Source organism: Gopherus flavomarginatus, chromosome 7, assembly GCF_025201925.1.
Source record: "Gopherus flavomarginatus isolate rGopFla2 chromosome 7, rGopFla2.mat.asm, whole genome shotgun sequence".
Taxonomy (NCBI): domain Eukaryota; kingdom Metazoa; phylum Chordata; order Testudines; family Testudinidae; genus Gopherus; species Gopherus flavomarginatus.
In genome coordinates, this window is record NC_066623.1 from 523,278 (window position 1) to 541,904 (window position 18,627).

An 18,627-nucleotide genomic window follows, 5' to 3' on the forward strand; every position below is an offset into this window, starting at 1 on the left:
GCCACTGAATTTAGGGTTTTTTTGTCTGCTAATTTCCTAGAGGTGTGCGTATGTGGTGTTTTGTGTTTTTTACAGCTTTGTTTTACCTCTGTTAAGGCTCTCTAGATTCGGGGAGAAGGGAAGCTGCCCGTGCTGGGGAATATGGGAGAAACTGCACTACTTTCTACATTTTATCCCTGTTTAAAAATTGCTGTAACAGGGTGGATTAATTTAAATTACAATTGAAATCACCAAATGGAAAGTCTTGATTTTAAATTGATGATGTAAATTGATGCTTCCATTTGTACGTCTGTTATTTTCTAAAAAAGATGCGGTCTCATTGGTTGATATAACTATTAATACTTGGGTTTACAACTAAATAAAGGTTTTATACTACCTTTGGTACGTCTCTTTACTACCAGAGAAAGTACACTAAAACTATATACACTTAAGCAATTATATAGCTTAATATTTTCAGGTTCTTCTTAATTTTTGTTTTTAGTATGTTAGAAAATGGTGAATGACATATTGCTTATTTACTAGATAATTAACCTTTTGCTCCTAATTTGTGCCAAGCGGCATGAGGATAGTAACTGGACTTTAATTAAACTCACAAAATACCATGTAAAATATATTTTTATTAAACAAAGCAAGACCATAATACAGTGCTGTATTACAAAATGTTGTACCATATTTATAAACCTTGACCTCAAAATTTAGAAAAACAGCCATTAACTCAAAGATTTTGATAGAGGTTCATGGATTCAACATATTTATTTAAATATTTTAAGAGATTGTAATAAATGAAGGCCTTAACACATTTTGTATTAAATTCAGATTTCATTTAAAAAATTTTTTTCAAATTTTTTTACTATAAATACCTGATTTGAATAAAATTAGCTGAATGCTGATGCACATTGAGCAGATGTTTTCAGAGAATTATCTACAGTGACTCCAAGCTGTTTCTTGAGTGGCAACAGCTAATTTAGATGCCATCATTCTGTCTGTAGAGCTGGGGTTATGTTGTATTTGTCAGTGTTGAATTTCATCTGCCATTTTGTTGCCCAGTCACTCTGTTTTGTGAGATCCATTTGTAACTCCTCAGTCAGCTTTGGACTTAACTGTTTTTGTGTGATTTTTATATCATCTGCAGATTTTGCCACCTCACTGTTTACCCCTTTTTCCAGATCATTCATGAATATGTTGAACAGCAGTCGTCCCAGTACAGGGCCCTGGGGGACACCACTATTTAACTCTCTACATTCTGAAAGCTGACATTTATTTTTACCTTTTGTTTCCTACCTTTTAACCAGTTACTGATCCATGGGAGGACCTTTCCTCTTATCCCATGACTGCTTACTTTACTTAAGACCCTTTAGTGAGGGACCGTGTCAAAGGCTTTCTGAAAGTCAGGTACACTGTATTGACTGGATCTCCCTTGTCCATGTGTTTGTTTGATCCCCCCCCCACACTCAGAGAGTTCTAATATATTGGTGAGGTATGATTTCCCTTTATAAAAGCTGTGTTAACTCTGCCCCAATAAATCATGTTAATCTGTGTCTGATAATTCTACTCCTTACTATAGTTTTCAATCAGTTTGCCTGGTACTAAAGTTAGGCTTACTGGTCTGTAATTGCCAGGATTGCCATTGGAGCCTTGTTAAAAATTGGCATCATATTAGCTATCCTCCAGGCATCTGGTACAGAAGCTGATTTAAGTGATAAGTTACATACTACAGATAGCAGTTCTGCAATTTCACATTTGAGTTTCTTCAGAACTCTTGGGTGACTGTCATGTGGTCCTGGTGATTTATTACTGTTTAATTTATCAGTTAGTTCCAAAACTTCCTCTATTGACACCGCAGTCTGGGACAGTTCCTCAGTTTTTTCACCTGAAAAGAACGGCTCAGATGTAGGAATCTCCCTCACATGCTCTGCAATGAAAATGAATGCAAGGAATTCATTTAGCTTCTCTGTAATGACCTTGTCTTTCTTGAGTGCTCCTTTAGCAACTTGATTGTCTACTGGCCCCACTGATTGTTTGGCAGGCTTCCTGCTTCTGATGTACTTAAAAATGTTTTTGCTGTTTGAGTCTTTTGCTAGTTGCTCTTGAAATTCTTTTTTGGCCTGCCTAATTATACTTGACTTGCCAGAGTTTAGTCGCTTTTTATTTTTTGGCCCTCTTACTGTTGTGGTTTTTTTTTAATTGGAATATAAATTTAATTTGAGCTTCTCTTATGGTATTTTCAGAAAGTTTTTCCAGGCAGCTTGCAGGCATTTCACATTTGTGACTTTTTCCATTTAATTTCTATTAACTAGCTTTCTCACTTTCGTGTAGCTGCCCTTTCTGAAGTTAAATGTTACTGTGGTGGGCTTTATTGGTATTTTCCTCCCCTAAGGATCTTAATTTTAATTATATTGTGGTCATTATTACTGAGCAGTTGAGCTATATTTACCTCTTGGACCAGATCCTGTGCCCCACTTAGGACTAAATCAAGAACTGTCTCTACCCTTGTGGGTTCTAGGACTCTCTGCTCCAAAAAGTAGTCATTAATGACATCTAGAAACTTTATCTCTGTATCCCATCCTGAGGTGACATGTACCAGTCAATATGGAGATAGTTGAAAACCCCCGTTATTATTGGGTTTGTTTTTGTAGCATCGCTAATCTCCCTGAGCATTTCACAGTCACCATGACCATCCTGGTCAGGTGGTTGGTAGTATATTTCTACTACTATACTCCTCTATTATTCAAGTATGGAATTTCTATCCATAGAGGTTCTATGGTACTGTTAGATTCATTTAAGATTTTTAGTATATTTGTCTCTATGCTCTCTTCCACATATAGTGACATTCTCCCACCAGCACAACCTGCTGTCATTCCTGTCTATTTGGTACCCTGGTATTACTGTGTCCCGTTGACTGTCCTCATTTCACCAAGTTTATGATCTCAGTATCCTCATTTAATACCATTCAAATTCACTCATCTTAGTATTTTAGACTTCTAGCATTTGTATATGAGGACTTATAAAATGTGTCATGTTTTAGTTATCTGCCTTCATATGATGAGAAAGAATCCCATTCAATTACATTTGAGTGTTTCTCTTCAGTTCCTACCTGTGCTTAATCAACTTCAATCCTCTCCTCTTTACTAGGATCTAGAGAATCCTTTAGGATATAGAGAAGCCTGCTAAACAATCAGTGGGACCCTTGGATGACAAAGATGCTAAAAGAGCACTCAAGGATGATAAGGCCATTGCGAAGAAACTAAATGAATTCTTTGCATTGGTCTTCACGGCTGAGGATGTGAGGGAGATTCCCAAACCTGATCTATTCTTTTTAGGTGACAAATCCTGAGGAACTGTCCCAGATTGAAGAGTCATTGGAGAAGGGTTTGGAACAAATTGATAAACTAAAGAGTAATAAGTCACCAGGACCTGATGGTATCACCAAGAGTTCTGAAGGAACTCAAATGTGAAATTGTAGAACTACTAACTGTAGTTTGTAACCTGCCATTTAAATCAGCTTCTGTACCAAATGACTGGAAGATAGCTAATGTGACACCAATTTTTAAAAAGGGCTCCAGAGGTGATCCCAGCAATTACAGGCCTGTAAGCCTGATTTCAGTACTGGGCAAAATGGTTGAAACTATAATAAAGAACAATACTGTCAGACATATAGATTAACATAATTTGTTGAGGAAACGTCAACATGGTTTTAGTAAAGGGAAATCATGCCTCAGCAATCTACTAGAATTCTTTGAGGGAGTCAACAAGCATGTGGCCCAAGTGGATATAGTGTACTTAGATTTTCAGAAAGCTTTTGACAGGGTCCCTCACCAAAGGCTCTTATGCAAAGTAAGCTGCCACAGGATAAGAGGGAAGGTGCTCTCATGGCTTGGTAACTAGTTAAAAGATAGGAAACAAGGGGTAGGTATAAATGGTCAGTTTTCAGAATGGAGAGAGGTAAATAGTGGTTCCCCCCAGGGGTCTGTTCTGGGACCAGTCCTATTCAACATATTCATAAATGATTTGGAAAAAGGGGTAAACAGTGAGGTCACAAAATTTCAGATGACACAAAATTATTAAAGATAGTTAAGACCCAGGCAGACTGCAAAGAGCTACAAGAGGATCTCTCAAAACTGGGGGACTGAGCAACAAAATGGCAGATAAAATTTAATGTTGATAAATGCAAAGTAATGCACATTGGAAAGCATAATCCCAACTATACATATAAAATAATGGGGTCTAAATTAGCTGTTACAACTCAAGAAAGAGATCTTGGAATCGTCATGGATAGTTCTCTGAAAACATGCACTCAATGTGCAGCGGCAGTCAAAAAAGCGAACAGAATGCTGGGAATATTTAAGAAAGAGATAATAGGACGGAAAATATCATGTTGCCTCTATATAAATCCATGGTATGCCCACATTTTGAATACTGTGTGCAGATGTGGTTGCCTCATCTCAAAAAAGATATATTGGAATTGGAAAAGCTTCAGACAAGGGCAGCAAAAATGATAAAGGGTATGGAACGGCGTCCATATGAGGAGAGACTAATAAGACTGGGACTTTTCAGCTTGGAAAAGAGACGGCTAAGTGGAGATATGATAGAGGTCTATAAAATCATGACTGGTGTAGAGAAAGTAGATAAGGAAGTGTTGCTTACTACACCTCTACTCCGCTATAACACGGTCGTGGGGAGCCAAAAATCCCTACTGCATTGTAGCTGAAACCCCGTTATATAGGGATAGGGGTGGCAGGGCTCCAGCGGGATTTAAAGGGCCCGGGGCTCCCTGCAGCAGCCAGAGACCCAGATCCTTTAAAGCGCCACCGGAGCCCCGCTGCTAGCGCGCTATATGTGAATCCATGTTACATTGAGTTGCGTTATAGCGGGGTAGAGGTGTACTTCCAATAACACAAGAACTAGGGGTTACCAAATGAAATTAATAGGCAGCAGGTTTAAAACAAATAAAAGGAAGTATTTCCTCACACAACGCACAGTCAACCTGTGGAACTCCTTGCCAGAGGATATTGTGAAAAAAATAACTAGATAAGTTCATGGAGGATAAGTCCATCAATGACTATTAGCCAGAGGCTGGGAATTGGTGACAGGGAATGGATCACTTGATGATTACCCGTTCTGTTCATTCCCTCTGGGGCACCTGGCATTGGCCACTGTCAGAAGACAGGATACTGGGCTAGATGGAGCTTTGGTCTGACCCAGTATGGCTGTTCTTGTGTTCTTACTGTTTGAATTAGTTGCAACCATACTGTTGCCCCTATCCCCACAGAACTGCAGCAGGATTTGAACCCCCTTGACCTTTAGATCTATGGCTTAGACTCTTACTACTTGCTGAAGTGCAGGCCCCTTTGAAACCAGTCATTGGAGGTGGGCTTGATGCAAACTTTCCCTGAGGGTTCTTAAGCATTTATTAGTCAGCTGTAGAACACTGATGTTCAGGAATTCTAGATTGTATCCCTAGCTCTGGTACAGGAGTGTGGTTTACTGTGGTTAAAGACAGGATAACCAAAACTGGTTAAGTTACTCTGAAAGGCTCTGTGGTGCAGTGGATAAAATTGGGGTTAATCTTGTTAGAGACCTGGGTTGTGGGCCTGCAGTGACCTTCCATAAGGTCTCTGCTAACTTATTTTTTAAAGTGGGATGTGTTCAGAAACTCTTCCCTAGGTTTTAGGTTGGGGTTTATGGCCTTAGTCAATAACAAGGTTAGTTAATTGCATGAGAATTCAACCAGTTAGGTGTGGCATTTGAACTCCTGGCCTCTTATTTCACAGCTATCTGCTAAAATTTTATGATTAAAATTTTCTATAGACACACATTACCTATGTATAACTGGTATTTAAAAGGAATCAACACGGGAGAAGCAGCCATGTGGCCAAAAGACAGGTCCTGGCATAAAATAGGTATTTTGCAAAATGGGAGACAAAGAAAAGTGAGACTGATGGAAAAATTGCCAGAAGGATGACTTTTTAATTTTTCTCTCTCTACCATTTTTCAAACCGCTATTAAAAATTCAAATAGGGCTCAAAGTTTATATTCCGTGGTTTGGTTTTTGCTATTTCAATTTGATTTTTACAGAATAAAGATGTAAGGCTCCTGTTAAACTGAACTCTTGTGCTGTTGCTGCGCCATAATAGGGAATTTGTCACTGGGGAATTTGATTTTTCCCTTCTTGTAGCTCTGTCACTTGTTTGAGGTTATGACTAGATGGGTACAACTAGTAGAGGTGGGTGATGCAAAGAGTTACACGGGTCTCTTTCTCTACTCAGGTATGGCGTTGTGCTGCGGAAGCTGGACCTGGTGAAAGAGGCGATTGATGTGTTTGTTGAAGCTGCCCATGTTTTGCCTTTGCACTGGGGAGCCTGGCTGGAGCTCTGTAATCTGATCACAGACAAAGAGATGGTAAAACTTCTCTTGTATCACAAAATTAAAGCTAATGGTTGATGGAATAGTGTCCTGGGATTGGCATTGCCCTTGGTTTTATTCTTAGTTCAGAAGCTCATCAGATAGGCAAGGGAACCTTGACATTGTTTATCTTGTTGAAATCACTGCTATACTGCACCTATTTACTGCCAAGTAGTCTGGGATGCTTTACTGCAGGCAGGATCTGGTAACCAATTTTTCTTATCTCTGACTTTTCCATGTGAGTCCAACCCTCTGTGTAAGTGAAGGCAGCACTTAGAAACAAATGATAATAACAAATCGAAAGGTAGACAGCAGTCAATATAAATTAGAAGTTATTGAAATATAGAAAGTTGAGAAGGGAAGCTAATAACTTCAAGGCAAAATCTCTGATTGTCATGGGCAAGAACATCAAGATGACTTTTTTTAAAGTATATCAGGAATGAAAGAAATCCTAACACTGCCTAGGCCCATTGCTAGATGACAATGGTAAAATTTAGTGAAAAGTCAGAAGTGACTCATAGACTCTAGGACTGGAAGGAACCTTGAGAGGTCATTGAGTCCAGTCCCCTGCAGACCAAATACTGTCTAGACCATCCCTAATAGACATTTATCTAACCTACTCTTAAATATCTCCAGAGATGGAGATTCCACAACTTCCCTAGGCAATCTATTCCAGTGTTTAACTACCCTGACAGTTAGGAACTTTTTCCTAATATCCAACCTAAATCTCCCTTGCTGCAGTTTAAGCCCATTGCTTCTTGTTCTATCATTGGAGGCTAAGGTGAACAAGTTTTCTCCCTCTTCCTGATGACACCCTTTTAGATACCTGAAAACTGTTATCATGTCCCCTCTCAGTCTTCTCTTTTTCCAAACTAAACAAACCCAATTCCTTCAGCCTTCCTTCATAGGTCATGTTCTCGAGACCTTTAATCATTCTTGTTGCTCTTCTCTGGACCCTCTCCAATTTCTCCACATCTTTCTTGAAATGCGGTGCCCAGAACTGGACTTAATATATTTTCTGTTCTGTTGTTGGAAAGAAGCCGAATTATTTCATACTGAATGAGGATGAACTACCGTACTTTCCAGTGCATTAGTGACTGAGGATGATACTAAACGGCATCTGCCGGGGTGAATATTTTTAAATCAGCAGGCCTGTATAACTCAGGAGTCCTACAAAAATTGTTTGAGGTGATCTCTGGCCTGTTAATGTTAATTTTTGATAAATCTTGGCATAGTGGAGAAGTTCCTGAAGCCTGGAAGAGTGCTAATGTTGTGCCAGTTGTGATGGGGCAAGGCCAGATGGCTACAGTAAAGTAGTGAGGAACAGGTATGTTTGCCCCACGCTACACAAATCCCTGGTACCATGGTAAACAAATGGCAGTTGCTCCAGGTTAATCAAGACACTACGTTGATTGGGACACCTGAAGCCAATCAAGGGCTGGCTGGAAATAGTTAAAAGCCTTCCAGTTAGTCAGTGAGATTCGCATGTGAGGAGCTGGGAGCAAGAGGCACAAGGAGCTGAGAGTGAGAGGGTGTACTGCTGGAGGATTGAGAAGTACAAGCATTGAGGAGTACAAGCATTATCAGACACCAGGAGGAAGGTCCTGTGGTGAGGATAAAGAAGGTATTTGGAGAAGACCATGGGGAAGTAGCCCAGGGAGTTGTAGCTGTCATACAGTTGTTGCAGGAGGCACTATAGACAGCTGCAATCCACGGGGCCCTGGGCTGGAACCCGGAGTAGAGGGCGGGCCCGGGTTCCCCCTAAACCTCCCAACTCCTGATCAGAGACAGGAGGAGTTGACCCAGACTGTGGGTTCCACCAGAGGGGAAGATCACTGAGGAGGAAATCCGCCAATAAGTGCAGGACCCACCAAGGTAGAGGAGGAGCTTTGTCACACAATATTCAAAAAGTACCTGTCTGACTTGGATTTTCTATTATTTTGTCAGACCAACTGGCCTATTACTATCTGATTAAATAATTAAAGCTAATCAACATAGTATTATGGAAAATGTCTTGTCAAACCTGATTTCATTTTTTTAAAGTGATGATAAATTTGGTTGATGAAGGTAACTGCATAGATGTAACTTATTGTTCACTGTTTGTATTGCTGTAGTGCCTTGGAGCCAGTGCTTATTTTGTAATGAAACAGGTTCTGGGGCTCAAGCAATGATTTCCTTCATAACTGATGTGGCAAGCCGAGAGGTTCCAGGGTTTTGAACTGCCGGGGCTCAGCCATGGCACAAATTAAGCACTGCTCAGAGCCCTAGTCATGGACCAGAACCCCACTGTGCTACGTGCTCTACAAACAGAACAAAAAGGTGGCACCATGCTTAGAATTCTATAAAGTGTCTGATATTAGATCACACTCTGATCTAAAAAAAAAGAGCACTGTACAATTTCAGTAAAGCCTGTCTCAACTGGATTAAGAACTGGCTGACAGACGGATCTCATAATGTAGCTGTCAAAGGAGAGTCTTCATCAGATAGAGGTGTTTCTGATGTGGTTTCACAGGAATTGGTATGAGGCCTGATACTATTCAACATTTTCATCAGTAGTCTGGAAATAAATATAAAATCTGCAGATGACACAAAGATTGATGGAATGGTAAATAAGGAAAGGGCAGCCTTGTTTGTAGAGCAATCTGGATCTCTTGGTAAGCTGGACCCATTCACACAAAATGCATTTTAATAAAGTCAAGTATAAGGTCATATCTAGCAACAATGAATGCAGGTCATTCCTACAGAATAGGGACTCTATCCTGGATACCTCTGACTCTGAAAAGGGTTTAAGTGTCCTAATGGACTGTGACAGGGGGCCCTGTTGTTGGGCCGGGGATGAGTGGAATAACAGGATGCAATCACTGGGTTCGAAGGCCCAGAGATGGGTTCCCTGACTGTATCTCTGCTCCTGAGTCTGTTGTGTTTTCATTAAATTTTCACGAGCAAATCCTCCGACCTTCCTAAGGCGCTCCTGCAGTTCCAGTAAATGTGGAACTGACCCCGTAACCTGAGACTCTTGTTCCTCCCAGGTCTGTTGGAGGAGGTCCAAGATCCCCCTGGGTTGCCTACCATACAGCAGTTCAAACTGGAAGAACCCCATAGATGCTTGGGGTACCTCCTGCACTGCAAACAGCAAGGCAGATATCAGTTCATCCTAATGTCTTGGATCATGCTCAACAAACTTGCGGAGCATTGATTTTTAGGGTCCTGTTAAACCTCTCAATGAAGCCATCCATTTGGGAGTGGTAGATGAAAGTCTTCAGGACCCGGATGTTTAGTAGTTTGCACAGCTCCTCCATTAGTCAGGACGAAAAGTTGGCTCCCCGGTTGGTCAGTATCTCTTTTGGTATCCCGACCTGGCTGAACATTTCCAGGTTCTTTTGCTATGGCGGTTGTGGTTGTTGAACATAAGGGGACAGCCTCAGAATATCGGATTGCATAGTCTACCACCACCAGTATGTAGCAGAACCTCAAACTGCTTTTCTCTAAGGGTCCCACCAGCTCCATATCTATCCTTCCAAATGGTACTCTCCCCCCACTGGAAGGGGGATCGGAGTGCCTTGCATATCCCTTTGGGGCTAGCACGTTGGCATTCTGGACAGGAGGCACAGAAGTTGCTCACTTCCTTATGGATGCCTGGCCAGAAAAAATTAAAGGCCACTCGGTGTAGTCTTCTCCTGCCCGAGGTGTCTGGCCCAGGGCACCGAGTGAGCCAGCCGCAGCAAGTTACGGCGGAACTTGTTATTGGATCTCTTCCTGGGTTTGGCGATCTTTGGCCATCTGGTGTAGGCATTCATTGTGACCCTCGAAGTGGAATTCTTGGGATGTATGTAGTTTGATGCCCCTTTCCTCCTCAGCATTGGGCAGTTGCTCCTAAGCACCACTCAGGATGGGGTCCTCCCTTTGCTCCCTCAGGAAGTCTCCATCAGCCATTCACGCTCCACCTCCTCCAGCATCTCTCCTCCCATGGGACGTGATCCAGGACCTTGTAAAGGATCAGGGAGTTCCTTCTCTCATCCTTCCTATTCTCTTTGGTTCAGGAGCCCCCTTGCTCATGATCTTGGGTTTGTTTCCACCGGCAGCCGATGCCCCCATTCTTGCATAACCTCCCTGAACCATTGCCATTCCTGACCTGGGACCACGAGATATGCAAGCTTTTTGGCCAGGCCAACCTGGTAGGTTTCCTCGTGACAGCCAACCTCTGGCTTTACCCTCATGGTGGGGTATGGCTATATGTCCTGGTGGATACTCTGGAGGTATATAGGGGCCTCTGTCTGATCCAGTGACTTCATCAGATTGGCCCACGTGAGTGTCTGGCTGCACACTGAGTCGACAAGATATGCTACTTGGATGCCATTGGCCTACACAGGGATTATCAATTTGAGTGAGTCTTTCTTCGAGGCCCGAGTGCCTGCTACTCACACCTAGCCAAGTTGCAGTCCATAAAAGGGCAATCACGTCTGAAGTGCCCCTCCTGGCCACATTCATAATGTCGATCCTTCAATATCTCTGTTGTGGAGTTCTGTGGCACTGGTGTAGGTCCACCGGATGGGGCCTCTTCCCCTCGGGGTCTCATGTTGGGTTTTCGCTTAATTCCCGGGTGGGAGGTTACCCTCTGTGGCCCAGGCCTACTAAAGGGTCCCACTTCCTCGGAGTTGAGCTCTCTCTCATCTGGGTCCCTCTTGTGGCCTCCAGAACTCCATGGTTTAGGAGATAGAAGTCAGGGGCCTTCTGTGGCTAAGTAATCCTCCATCAAGGACACTGCCTCTGCGAGTGTCGTCAGTCGATGTTGGTGGACCCACTCCTTCCCCACCGGGGGGAGGCTCTGTGTAAACTCAAGGACGATGGCCTCTGCCACTTGAGGCCCAGTCAACTTCTCAGGTTCCAACCACCTCCAGCAATAATCCTGGAGCCACTGAGCCACTGCCTGAGGTCATGCTCGAGGGGGACACCTCTTCCATCTAAATCACTGACAGAACATTTCGGGGCTCACCCCTTGTGGTCTAAGATGGCGGCCTTTACATTGGCATAATCGAGAGCTTCCGTAGGGTCTCGACTCCAATAGGCAGTCTGTGCAGTTCCAGTTAACTATGGAGCCACTAGGGTAGCCCAGTGCCCTGGAGGCCAATGGGCTGCAATGGCTACCTACTTAAATGTGACCAAGAAGGCCTCCAGGTCGTATCCGAGCCCCATCTTGGCCAGCCTCACTGGTAACCCAGTCAGAGTGCTCTCTGAACCCTGGCTCATCCCAGCAGGTCTGAGTGGTCCCCTCAGTTACAGGAGCGCCTCCATCTGCTGAACTAGCTGCTCTTGCTGAGATTGGTGCTGTGCTGCTAGCTCCCTAATCCACTGCTGCTGTTGCTCTTGGTGCTGGGCCATCTGTTGTTGTTGGGCGGCCATTTGCTGTAGCAACCGGGCTTGTTGTTGCTGGGTAGCCTGCTGCTGCTGGCTTTCCAGCATCCATTTTAATATCTTGTCGGTATCCATAGTGGCTGTGGGGTTTTCTCACCCAGCTCTCCTCATATTAGTCATCTTAGCAGGACCCGACTGATGCCCGCATTCTCTAGCACGTGTGACAAGAACAGTTAGAGTTCTGGCCGTCTGGATAGGATGGAACAATGGTCAGCCTGTAGCCCCCAGGCAGGGCTGGGCAAACAAATAGTCTATGGTCCCCAAGCCTCCTGGCTGCGGCAGGTAGTAATAATTGGGGTTCTGGTCATCTGGGTAAGACAGAACAGCAGTCAGTCTATAGCTCCCAGGTGGGGCAGGGAAAACAATTAGTCTGTAGCCTGTAAGCTTCCTGGATGGGGCAGACAGTAGCAATTGGGGAATCAGCCTCTGGGGCAGGGCAGAACAGGAATCCATCTGTAGCCCGTGGGTGAGTCAGAACAAACAGTCTATGGTCCCTGAGTTCCCGGGCTGGGACCGAGAGCAAACAGCAGCCACACTTAGTGATCTGTGGGGTGTGGTAGGGGAACCCGGCCCCTCCCTCTCCACCGGGTTCTGACCCAAGGCCCTATAAAGCCAGAGACTTCCCCGCTGAGGGTTTAGGCATCTGCTTCCACTACAGCCCCTGGGTCACTTTCCTACCACAATTTGCATCCCAGGCATCTCCTTGGCTGGTGACAGCTTGGCGTCCTTGTCAGTCTCTGCAGTCGGCGAGTTGCCCATAGCGTAGTCCAGGTCCATGGACTCTACTGCTTGGAGAGTCACCGGGCCCTCTGGAGAAACCTGCAGTACACATCCTTCCTCCTCTGCAGCCAGCCCTGACTGAGCTGGGCTTCTTCCTTTTATCTGGCTCTTCCACCTCAAGCACGTGCAGCAGGGTGCGGCCTCCTGGGCTTACAGTGATTGCTCTGTCCCCATTAGCCTAGTGCGTGGTTGGTACACCCCATCCATGGACCAGTAACTGAACATCAGCTCCCAGGACAATGTTATGGCAAAAAGGGCTAATGTGATACTTGGCTGTGTAAACAAGGGAGTAGTGAGATGATTTTACCTCTGTATAGGGCATTGCTGAGACTGATATGGGAATACTGTGTATGTGTTTGTTTTTTTTTGTGGCCATAGTTTAAAAAGAGTATTGAAAAAATTGAGAGGTCCAGAGAGGAACCACAAAAATGACACGAGGGTTGGAGAAAATGCCTAAGAGCGAGAGACTTAAAGAGCTCAATCTGGTTAGTTTAGTTTATCAAAACGATCAAGTGGTGACTTGATTATCGTGTACAAATATCTTACTGGGGAGAGAATGCCAGGTGCTAAAAGGCCTTTTAATCTAGTGGAGATGGTCAGAACAAGAAACAATCAGTGGAAGTTACACAAATTCAAATTAGAAATGAGGTATACGTTTTTAGCAGTGAGGATTATTTAATAATTGGAACAAACTACCGTTTGTTACTGTGGATTCTCCATCTCCTGAAATCTTTGGATCGGTGCTGGATATCTTTCTGGAAGATATATTTTAGCCAAGTAAGTTATTGGGCTCAGTGCAGGAATAACTGGATGACATTTTATGGCTTGTGTTTTTATATAGGATGTTGGACTAGATGATCTAAGCCCTTTTGGCCTTAAAAAAAAATCTATTAATCTGTGGTCAGGATTGAATTCCTGCTATAGAATGTCTGATATTAAGTTGATAGAATCCTTTAGTTCACACTTTTGTTTCTTGGTCTTTGCACCACTGAGTGGAGTTAGCTTATGCTCAGATAAGTTTGTTCGTCTCTAAGGTGCCACAAGTACTCCTGTTCTTTTTGTCTAAGGAGAAGGCTTTGTTGCAGGAGGGAGGGAAGTGTTGCCCTTTGTCCTCCTAAAGATCCAGCCACTGGGTGAAGAGAGAGCTGATGTTTTCCCTTTTCTGCAAGAGGCATTGAGATGATGTGGATTGTCCTCTTAGTGTGTGTTTTGTTTGGTTGTTGCCAGCTGAAGTGCCTGTCCTTGCCAGATACCTGGATGAAGGAGTTTTTCCTGGCGCACATTTACACAGAGCTGCAGCTAATAGAAGAGGCTCTGCAGAAGTACCAGAGTCTCATTGATGCAGGATTCTCCAAGAGCACCTACATCATTTCCCAGATTGCAGTTGCCTACCACAATATCAGAGGTCAGTGAACTCAGCTAAGGGGGTGCCTCTTGCTACAAACTCTGCATCAATCAGCAGCACTCACTGATGTTTGCCTTCCTCTGTCTGCAGATATAGACAAAGCTCTCTCTATCTTCAATGAACTAAGAAAACAAGACCCATACAGGATAGAAAATATGGACACTTTCTCCAACCTGCTGTATGTCCGGGTGAGCAAACTTTCTTTCACCCATATTCCGATGCTATAAATTACACCAGCTCACATAGCAAGCATTTTATGGCTTCCTAGCAGAATACCTGAATTAAGTCTGTCCAATCATATGCATGCTAACGAGTCCCTCTGGCCATAAACTTGCAGCTGTCTTCTTTCCCCTTCCTCCCAGTGGATTGATATGCTTGGTGTGTGTTTCTAATCTCCCTACCCCTCTTCCCTCTAAGTAGTGTCACACTTGTCCCCCCAGCAATCTCCTTCTTCTTTTCTACCAGAGCATGAAGCCTGAGCTGAGCTACCTGGCTCACAATCTGTGTGAGATTGACAAGTATCGTGTGGAGACCTGCTGTGTGATAGGTGAGAGGCTGCTCTTCTTCTAGTTTGTCACCCAGGCTACAAGGAGTGGGAAGGCAGCTTACTGATCCCTCTCCACAGGAATTGTTAGCAGGTCTGTTGAGGCTAGGCTGGCTGAAGCAGCTGTCTCTCATGGTAAAACAGCAGATGAAATGATACAGCAGCAAAAGAAGTCAATGCGGTGTTGGCAGTGCACAGAGATGATGATGCAGGCCTTTGGTAGAGTGTATTGGTGGTGGGTTCTCTATGCAGCTCTGAGATACTGGAATACTGTTGTTTGGTTCTGGGCACTTAGTACCCAAATAGATAAGTGGCATTTATTAGTTTGTGGGATAGTTTTCCAAGGTAAGGGGTGGGAGCTTCATTGGTTTGCACAAATGAAATGGATTGGACAAAAGCACTGGAGATCAAACTGAGTTCAGACTGGGGCTTGGAGTTATGCAGTGAACAGGATCTGACTTAACAGGTTTCTCTCCCTTCTCTAATTTGTATGGAAAAAATAATAGATGCTGCAGCTTGTATCTGTTTCCTAATCGCCTGCTTCTTTTTCCTGTTCACTTGATTGCTCTGATCATCCTCTAGGGAATTACTATAGTCTACGCTCTCAACATGAAAAAGCAGCACTCTATTTCCAGAGAGCCTTGAAACTGAATCCTCGGTATCTTGGAGCCTGGACCCTCATGGGACATGAGTACATGGAAATGAAGAACACATCTGCGGCTATCCAGGCTTATAGGTGTGTGTGCAGGAGCTATGCAAGGCAGAGAATGGTCTCTGGGAGTGCATGAAGTAGTGACAGGTTTGGGCGGAAGGGGAGGAATATCTTGTGTGGCCTTGTTAGGAGCCTTCTTTTGTTGGTCCATATTCCAACCCCCCTATGCAGGGGTTCCATAGAGGATGGAGCTCGGCTGTTCTCAGTGGTGGCAGATGACTGGACAAGAAGCAATGGTCTCAAGTTGCAGTGGAGGAGGTCTAGGTTGGCTATTAGGAAACACTGTTTCACTAGCAGGATGACAAAGCACTGGAATGGGTTACCTACGGAGGTGGTGGAATCTCCTTCCTTAGAGGTTTTTAAGGTCCTGCTTGACAAAGCCCTGGCTGGGATGATTTAGTTGGTATTGGTCCTGCTTTGAGCAGGGGATTGGACTAGATGACCTTGTGCGGTCTCTTGCAACCCTAATATTCTATGATTCCTAACCCCGTGAACTCTGACTTGCTTTGGATCCTGCCTGTTTCTGAACACTTACACCACTTTCTCTTTTCTTTGGCAGACATGCAATAGAGGTGAACAAGAGGGACTACAGAGCCTGGTATGGACTGGGACAAACCTATGAGATCCTCAAGATGCCATTTTACTGTCTGTATTACTACCGACGGGCCCACCAGCTCAGGTAAAGCTGGGAACGTAGCCATAACTGCTAGCAGTTCAGAGTGAATGATATAAGCTGAGTTGCAGGAGGTATCAGTGACTTAGTGTATGCAGTGTCATTTAAGTGATTACATTCTGTAGAGATTCTATTCAGTCTCTTCAGAGGCATCAATAAAGGGTTAGTATTCCATATATCAGCAGGGTATAGAAGAGTGTGGTTAGGTAGTGTATGTAGGGCTGGATTTCAGTGGTAGGATCCATCCTTCAGTTAGCTTGAGATAATACCATGTTCTGAGGTAGCTTGACTGGCTGTTGTTTCTCACAGACCTAATGATTCCCGTATGCTGGTTGCTCTGGGAGAGTGTTATGAGAAACTCAATCAGCTGGTGGAAGCCAAAAAGGTAAGTGAGGGCACAGATGTGCTACAGGGCAGGCTGGGTATCCAGGTGGCTGCCAGGAGAGCAGGCAGAGGCACAAGTCTCTTTAGTACTTCTGGTCCTCCTGAGTTGTCTTCCTCTGCATACCTAAAAAGTAATGGATGTGGTATAGTGCTCAGAATGGCTATTCTGTCCTCCTTCAGTCATGACCTTGATCCCGGGGTGGGAGTGGGGAGCTGTGTGCAGTCTGGGCCTAATCTTAGCAGGTTTCTGTTATAATTGTGACTTCAGGGGAAGTTCTGCACTAACCATCTGCCCTGAGCAGTTGGTGAATTTGTCTGCTGCAGCCTTCCAGAAAACCAGCTCTCTTCATGCATCTCTGCTTGAGGGCACTGCAGTACTGGGTCTGTATGTGACCAGCGTGAACCCACTTCATGCTAGAGAAGACATTTTGCTGAGGTGCTTGTGTGACTTTTTCCCTCCTTGGCAGTGTTATTGGAGAGCATATGCTGTGGGAGATGTGGAGAAAATGGCATTGGTGAAACTAGCCAAGTGAGTATGGCTCAGAATTTATTCTCAGTGTTCTGTGAAAAGCACTTCGAAATCCGAAGAGCTAGGTATTGTTTAGATGTGGTATCCCTAGGTCTGTGGAAACTACAACTCCTATCCTAATGTCCTGCCTCAGCTCTGAAAAAGAGCCTTGTTTGCATGGGTTGTCAGCTAAGGAACCTAGAAACCATAGTAACGTTGGCAGGCAATGTTAGTAACTAGTTGCTATCCTGGTGGGTTGTCTGTTACCCTGTCCCTCAGGCGTGGGGTGTTGTCTGTCTGCTTCTAGGGGACTGGGCCTGGCTGCAGCTAGTAAAGCATGGTCCAGAACTTGCTCATGTTTAGGAGAGGCCCTTTCTAAAGGCCTGTCCAGGGCAGACAGAAATTCTTGCTTTTGGGTCTCTTCCATGCTATGTTTTTGACCCAATTTCTCTCCTTTCCCAGGCTGCATGAACAGCTGAATGAATCAGAACAGGCTGCTCAGTGCTACATCAAATACATCCAGGATATATATTCCTGTGGGGTGAGTCAATGGTAGGGAGACAGGAGGAAGAAGTGAGGGAGAATGATGTAGAACTATCTTCCAAATCAGCTCTTGCTGTTTCTTTACTGTGCTGTAGGAGATAGTGGAGCACCTGGAGGTGAGCACTGCCTTCCGTTACCTAGCCCAATATTACTTCAAGTGTAAGCTCTGGGATGAAGCCTCTGCCTGTGCTCAGAAATGCTGTGCATTCAATGATGTGAGTAGCCAGTCTCCAATGTCCCTTTCTTAGGGGATTCTTACCTTGATCTCTGTTTCTTCTGGGAGTCAGAGCAGTCCTTCTGTTGAAGGAGCATGGGCTGCATCCACCTGGAGTGGACGATCTTCATCCTATATGAGAAGACCCCCAGTGCTGCTGCTCACCTATTTCCTGCTGCTGCTTCTTAGTAACTAGTTGAAGTTCTGGGGCTAAGGGTTGCACTGGTTTGGCATTCAGTAGTACAAAAATAACTTAGGACTTGTAGTGGTCTGCAGATCTCTAGCAGGAAACCCTGCCATCTTTCTGCAGGAACTAATGGACTTACTGTACAATGTGCTCCTGGAATCCCCCATGCTTCTTGTTGTTATCTGTGATCTTCCCCATTGACAGTGCAAAGAATACAGAAGTACTTGGTATCCTGGCATGTGTGGAATCTGAGATTCTCTCAGGCCATAGTTGGGCACTCTGGATTTCCATGTCAGCAGAGGCGGAGATGTTGTGGGCATTACTAGGCTAAAACTTGCCCCCTCTCCCAAGCAAAGCTGTCTAGAATTTGAGAAGACAAGACCAGAGCCTGAGTCTCTTAAAGTCTTTGCTATTGCCAGTCTGTTTTGTGGAAGGTGGCAGTATAGACATGTAAGATAATCAGGTGTGCAAAGCAAGTAACCTACATGCCAAAGGGCTGGGAAGAGGATATTAAAGGGGGTCTGTTTTACCTTAAACCTTACTGTTAATAGCTGGAAAACCAACATCCTTTACTATGTGATATTGTGTCTTGCAACCCCAGTGAGAGCCAAATTAGTGGTGGTGTATGGTTGTTCACATGCTGCTGAATTTGACTCTGAAGCTGCTTTGCCGCAATCTACATTAAGTATGGAATTGACCTACTAATAGATTCATAGACTCTAGGACTGGAAGGGACCTTGTGAGGTCATCGAGTCCAGTCCCCTGCCCTCATGGCAGGACCAAATACTGTCTAGACCATCCCTGATAGACATTTATCTAACCTACTCTTAAATATCTCCAGAGATGGAGATTCCTCAACCTCC

General features: G+C 44.3%; 1 protein-coding gene across 1 annotated transcript in view; it reads left to right on the plus strand.

Moving 5' to 3' along the window:
* Nucleotides 1–18,627, plus strand: part of CDC23 (cell division cycle 23) — a 34,061-nt gene that overhangs the window by 13,540 nt on the left and 1,894 nt on the right. The window contains exons 6-15 of the mRNA XM_050962340.1: nt 6,267–6,399; nt 13,822–13,999; nt 14,090–14,187; nt 14,465–14,546; nt 15,126–15,279; nt 15,815–15,934; nt 16,238–16,313; nt 16,780–16,841; nt 17,283–17,361; nt 17,459–17,578. Of these exons, the coding sequence (XP_050818297.1) occupies nt 6,267–6,399; nt 13,822–13,999; nt 14,090–14,187; nt 14,465–14,546; nt 15,126–15,279; nt 15,815–15,934; nt 16,238–16,313; nt 16,780–16,841; nt 17,283–17,361; nt 17,459–17,578 (1,102 nt within the window). The remainder of the gene's footprint in view (nt 1–6,266; nt 6,400–13,821; nt 14,000–14,089; nt 14,188–14,464; nt 14,547–15,125; nt 15,280–15,814; nt 15,935–16,237; nt 16,314–16,779; nt 16,842–17,282; nt 17,362–17,458; nt 17,579–18,627) is intronic.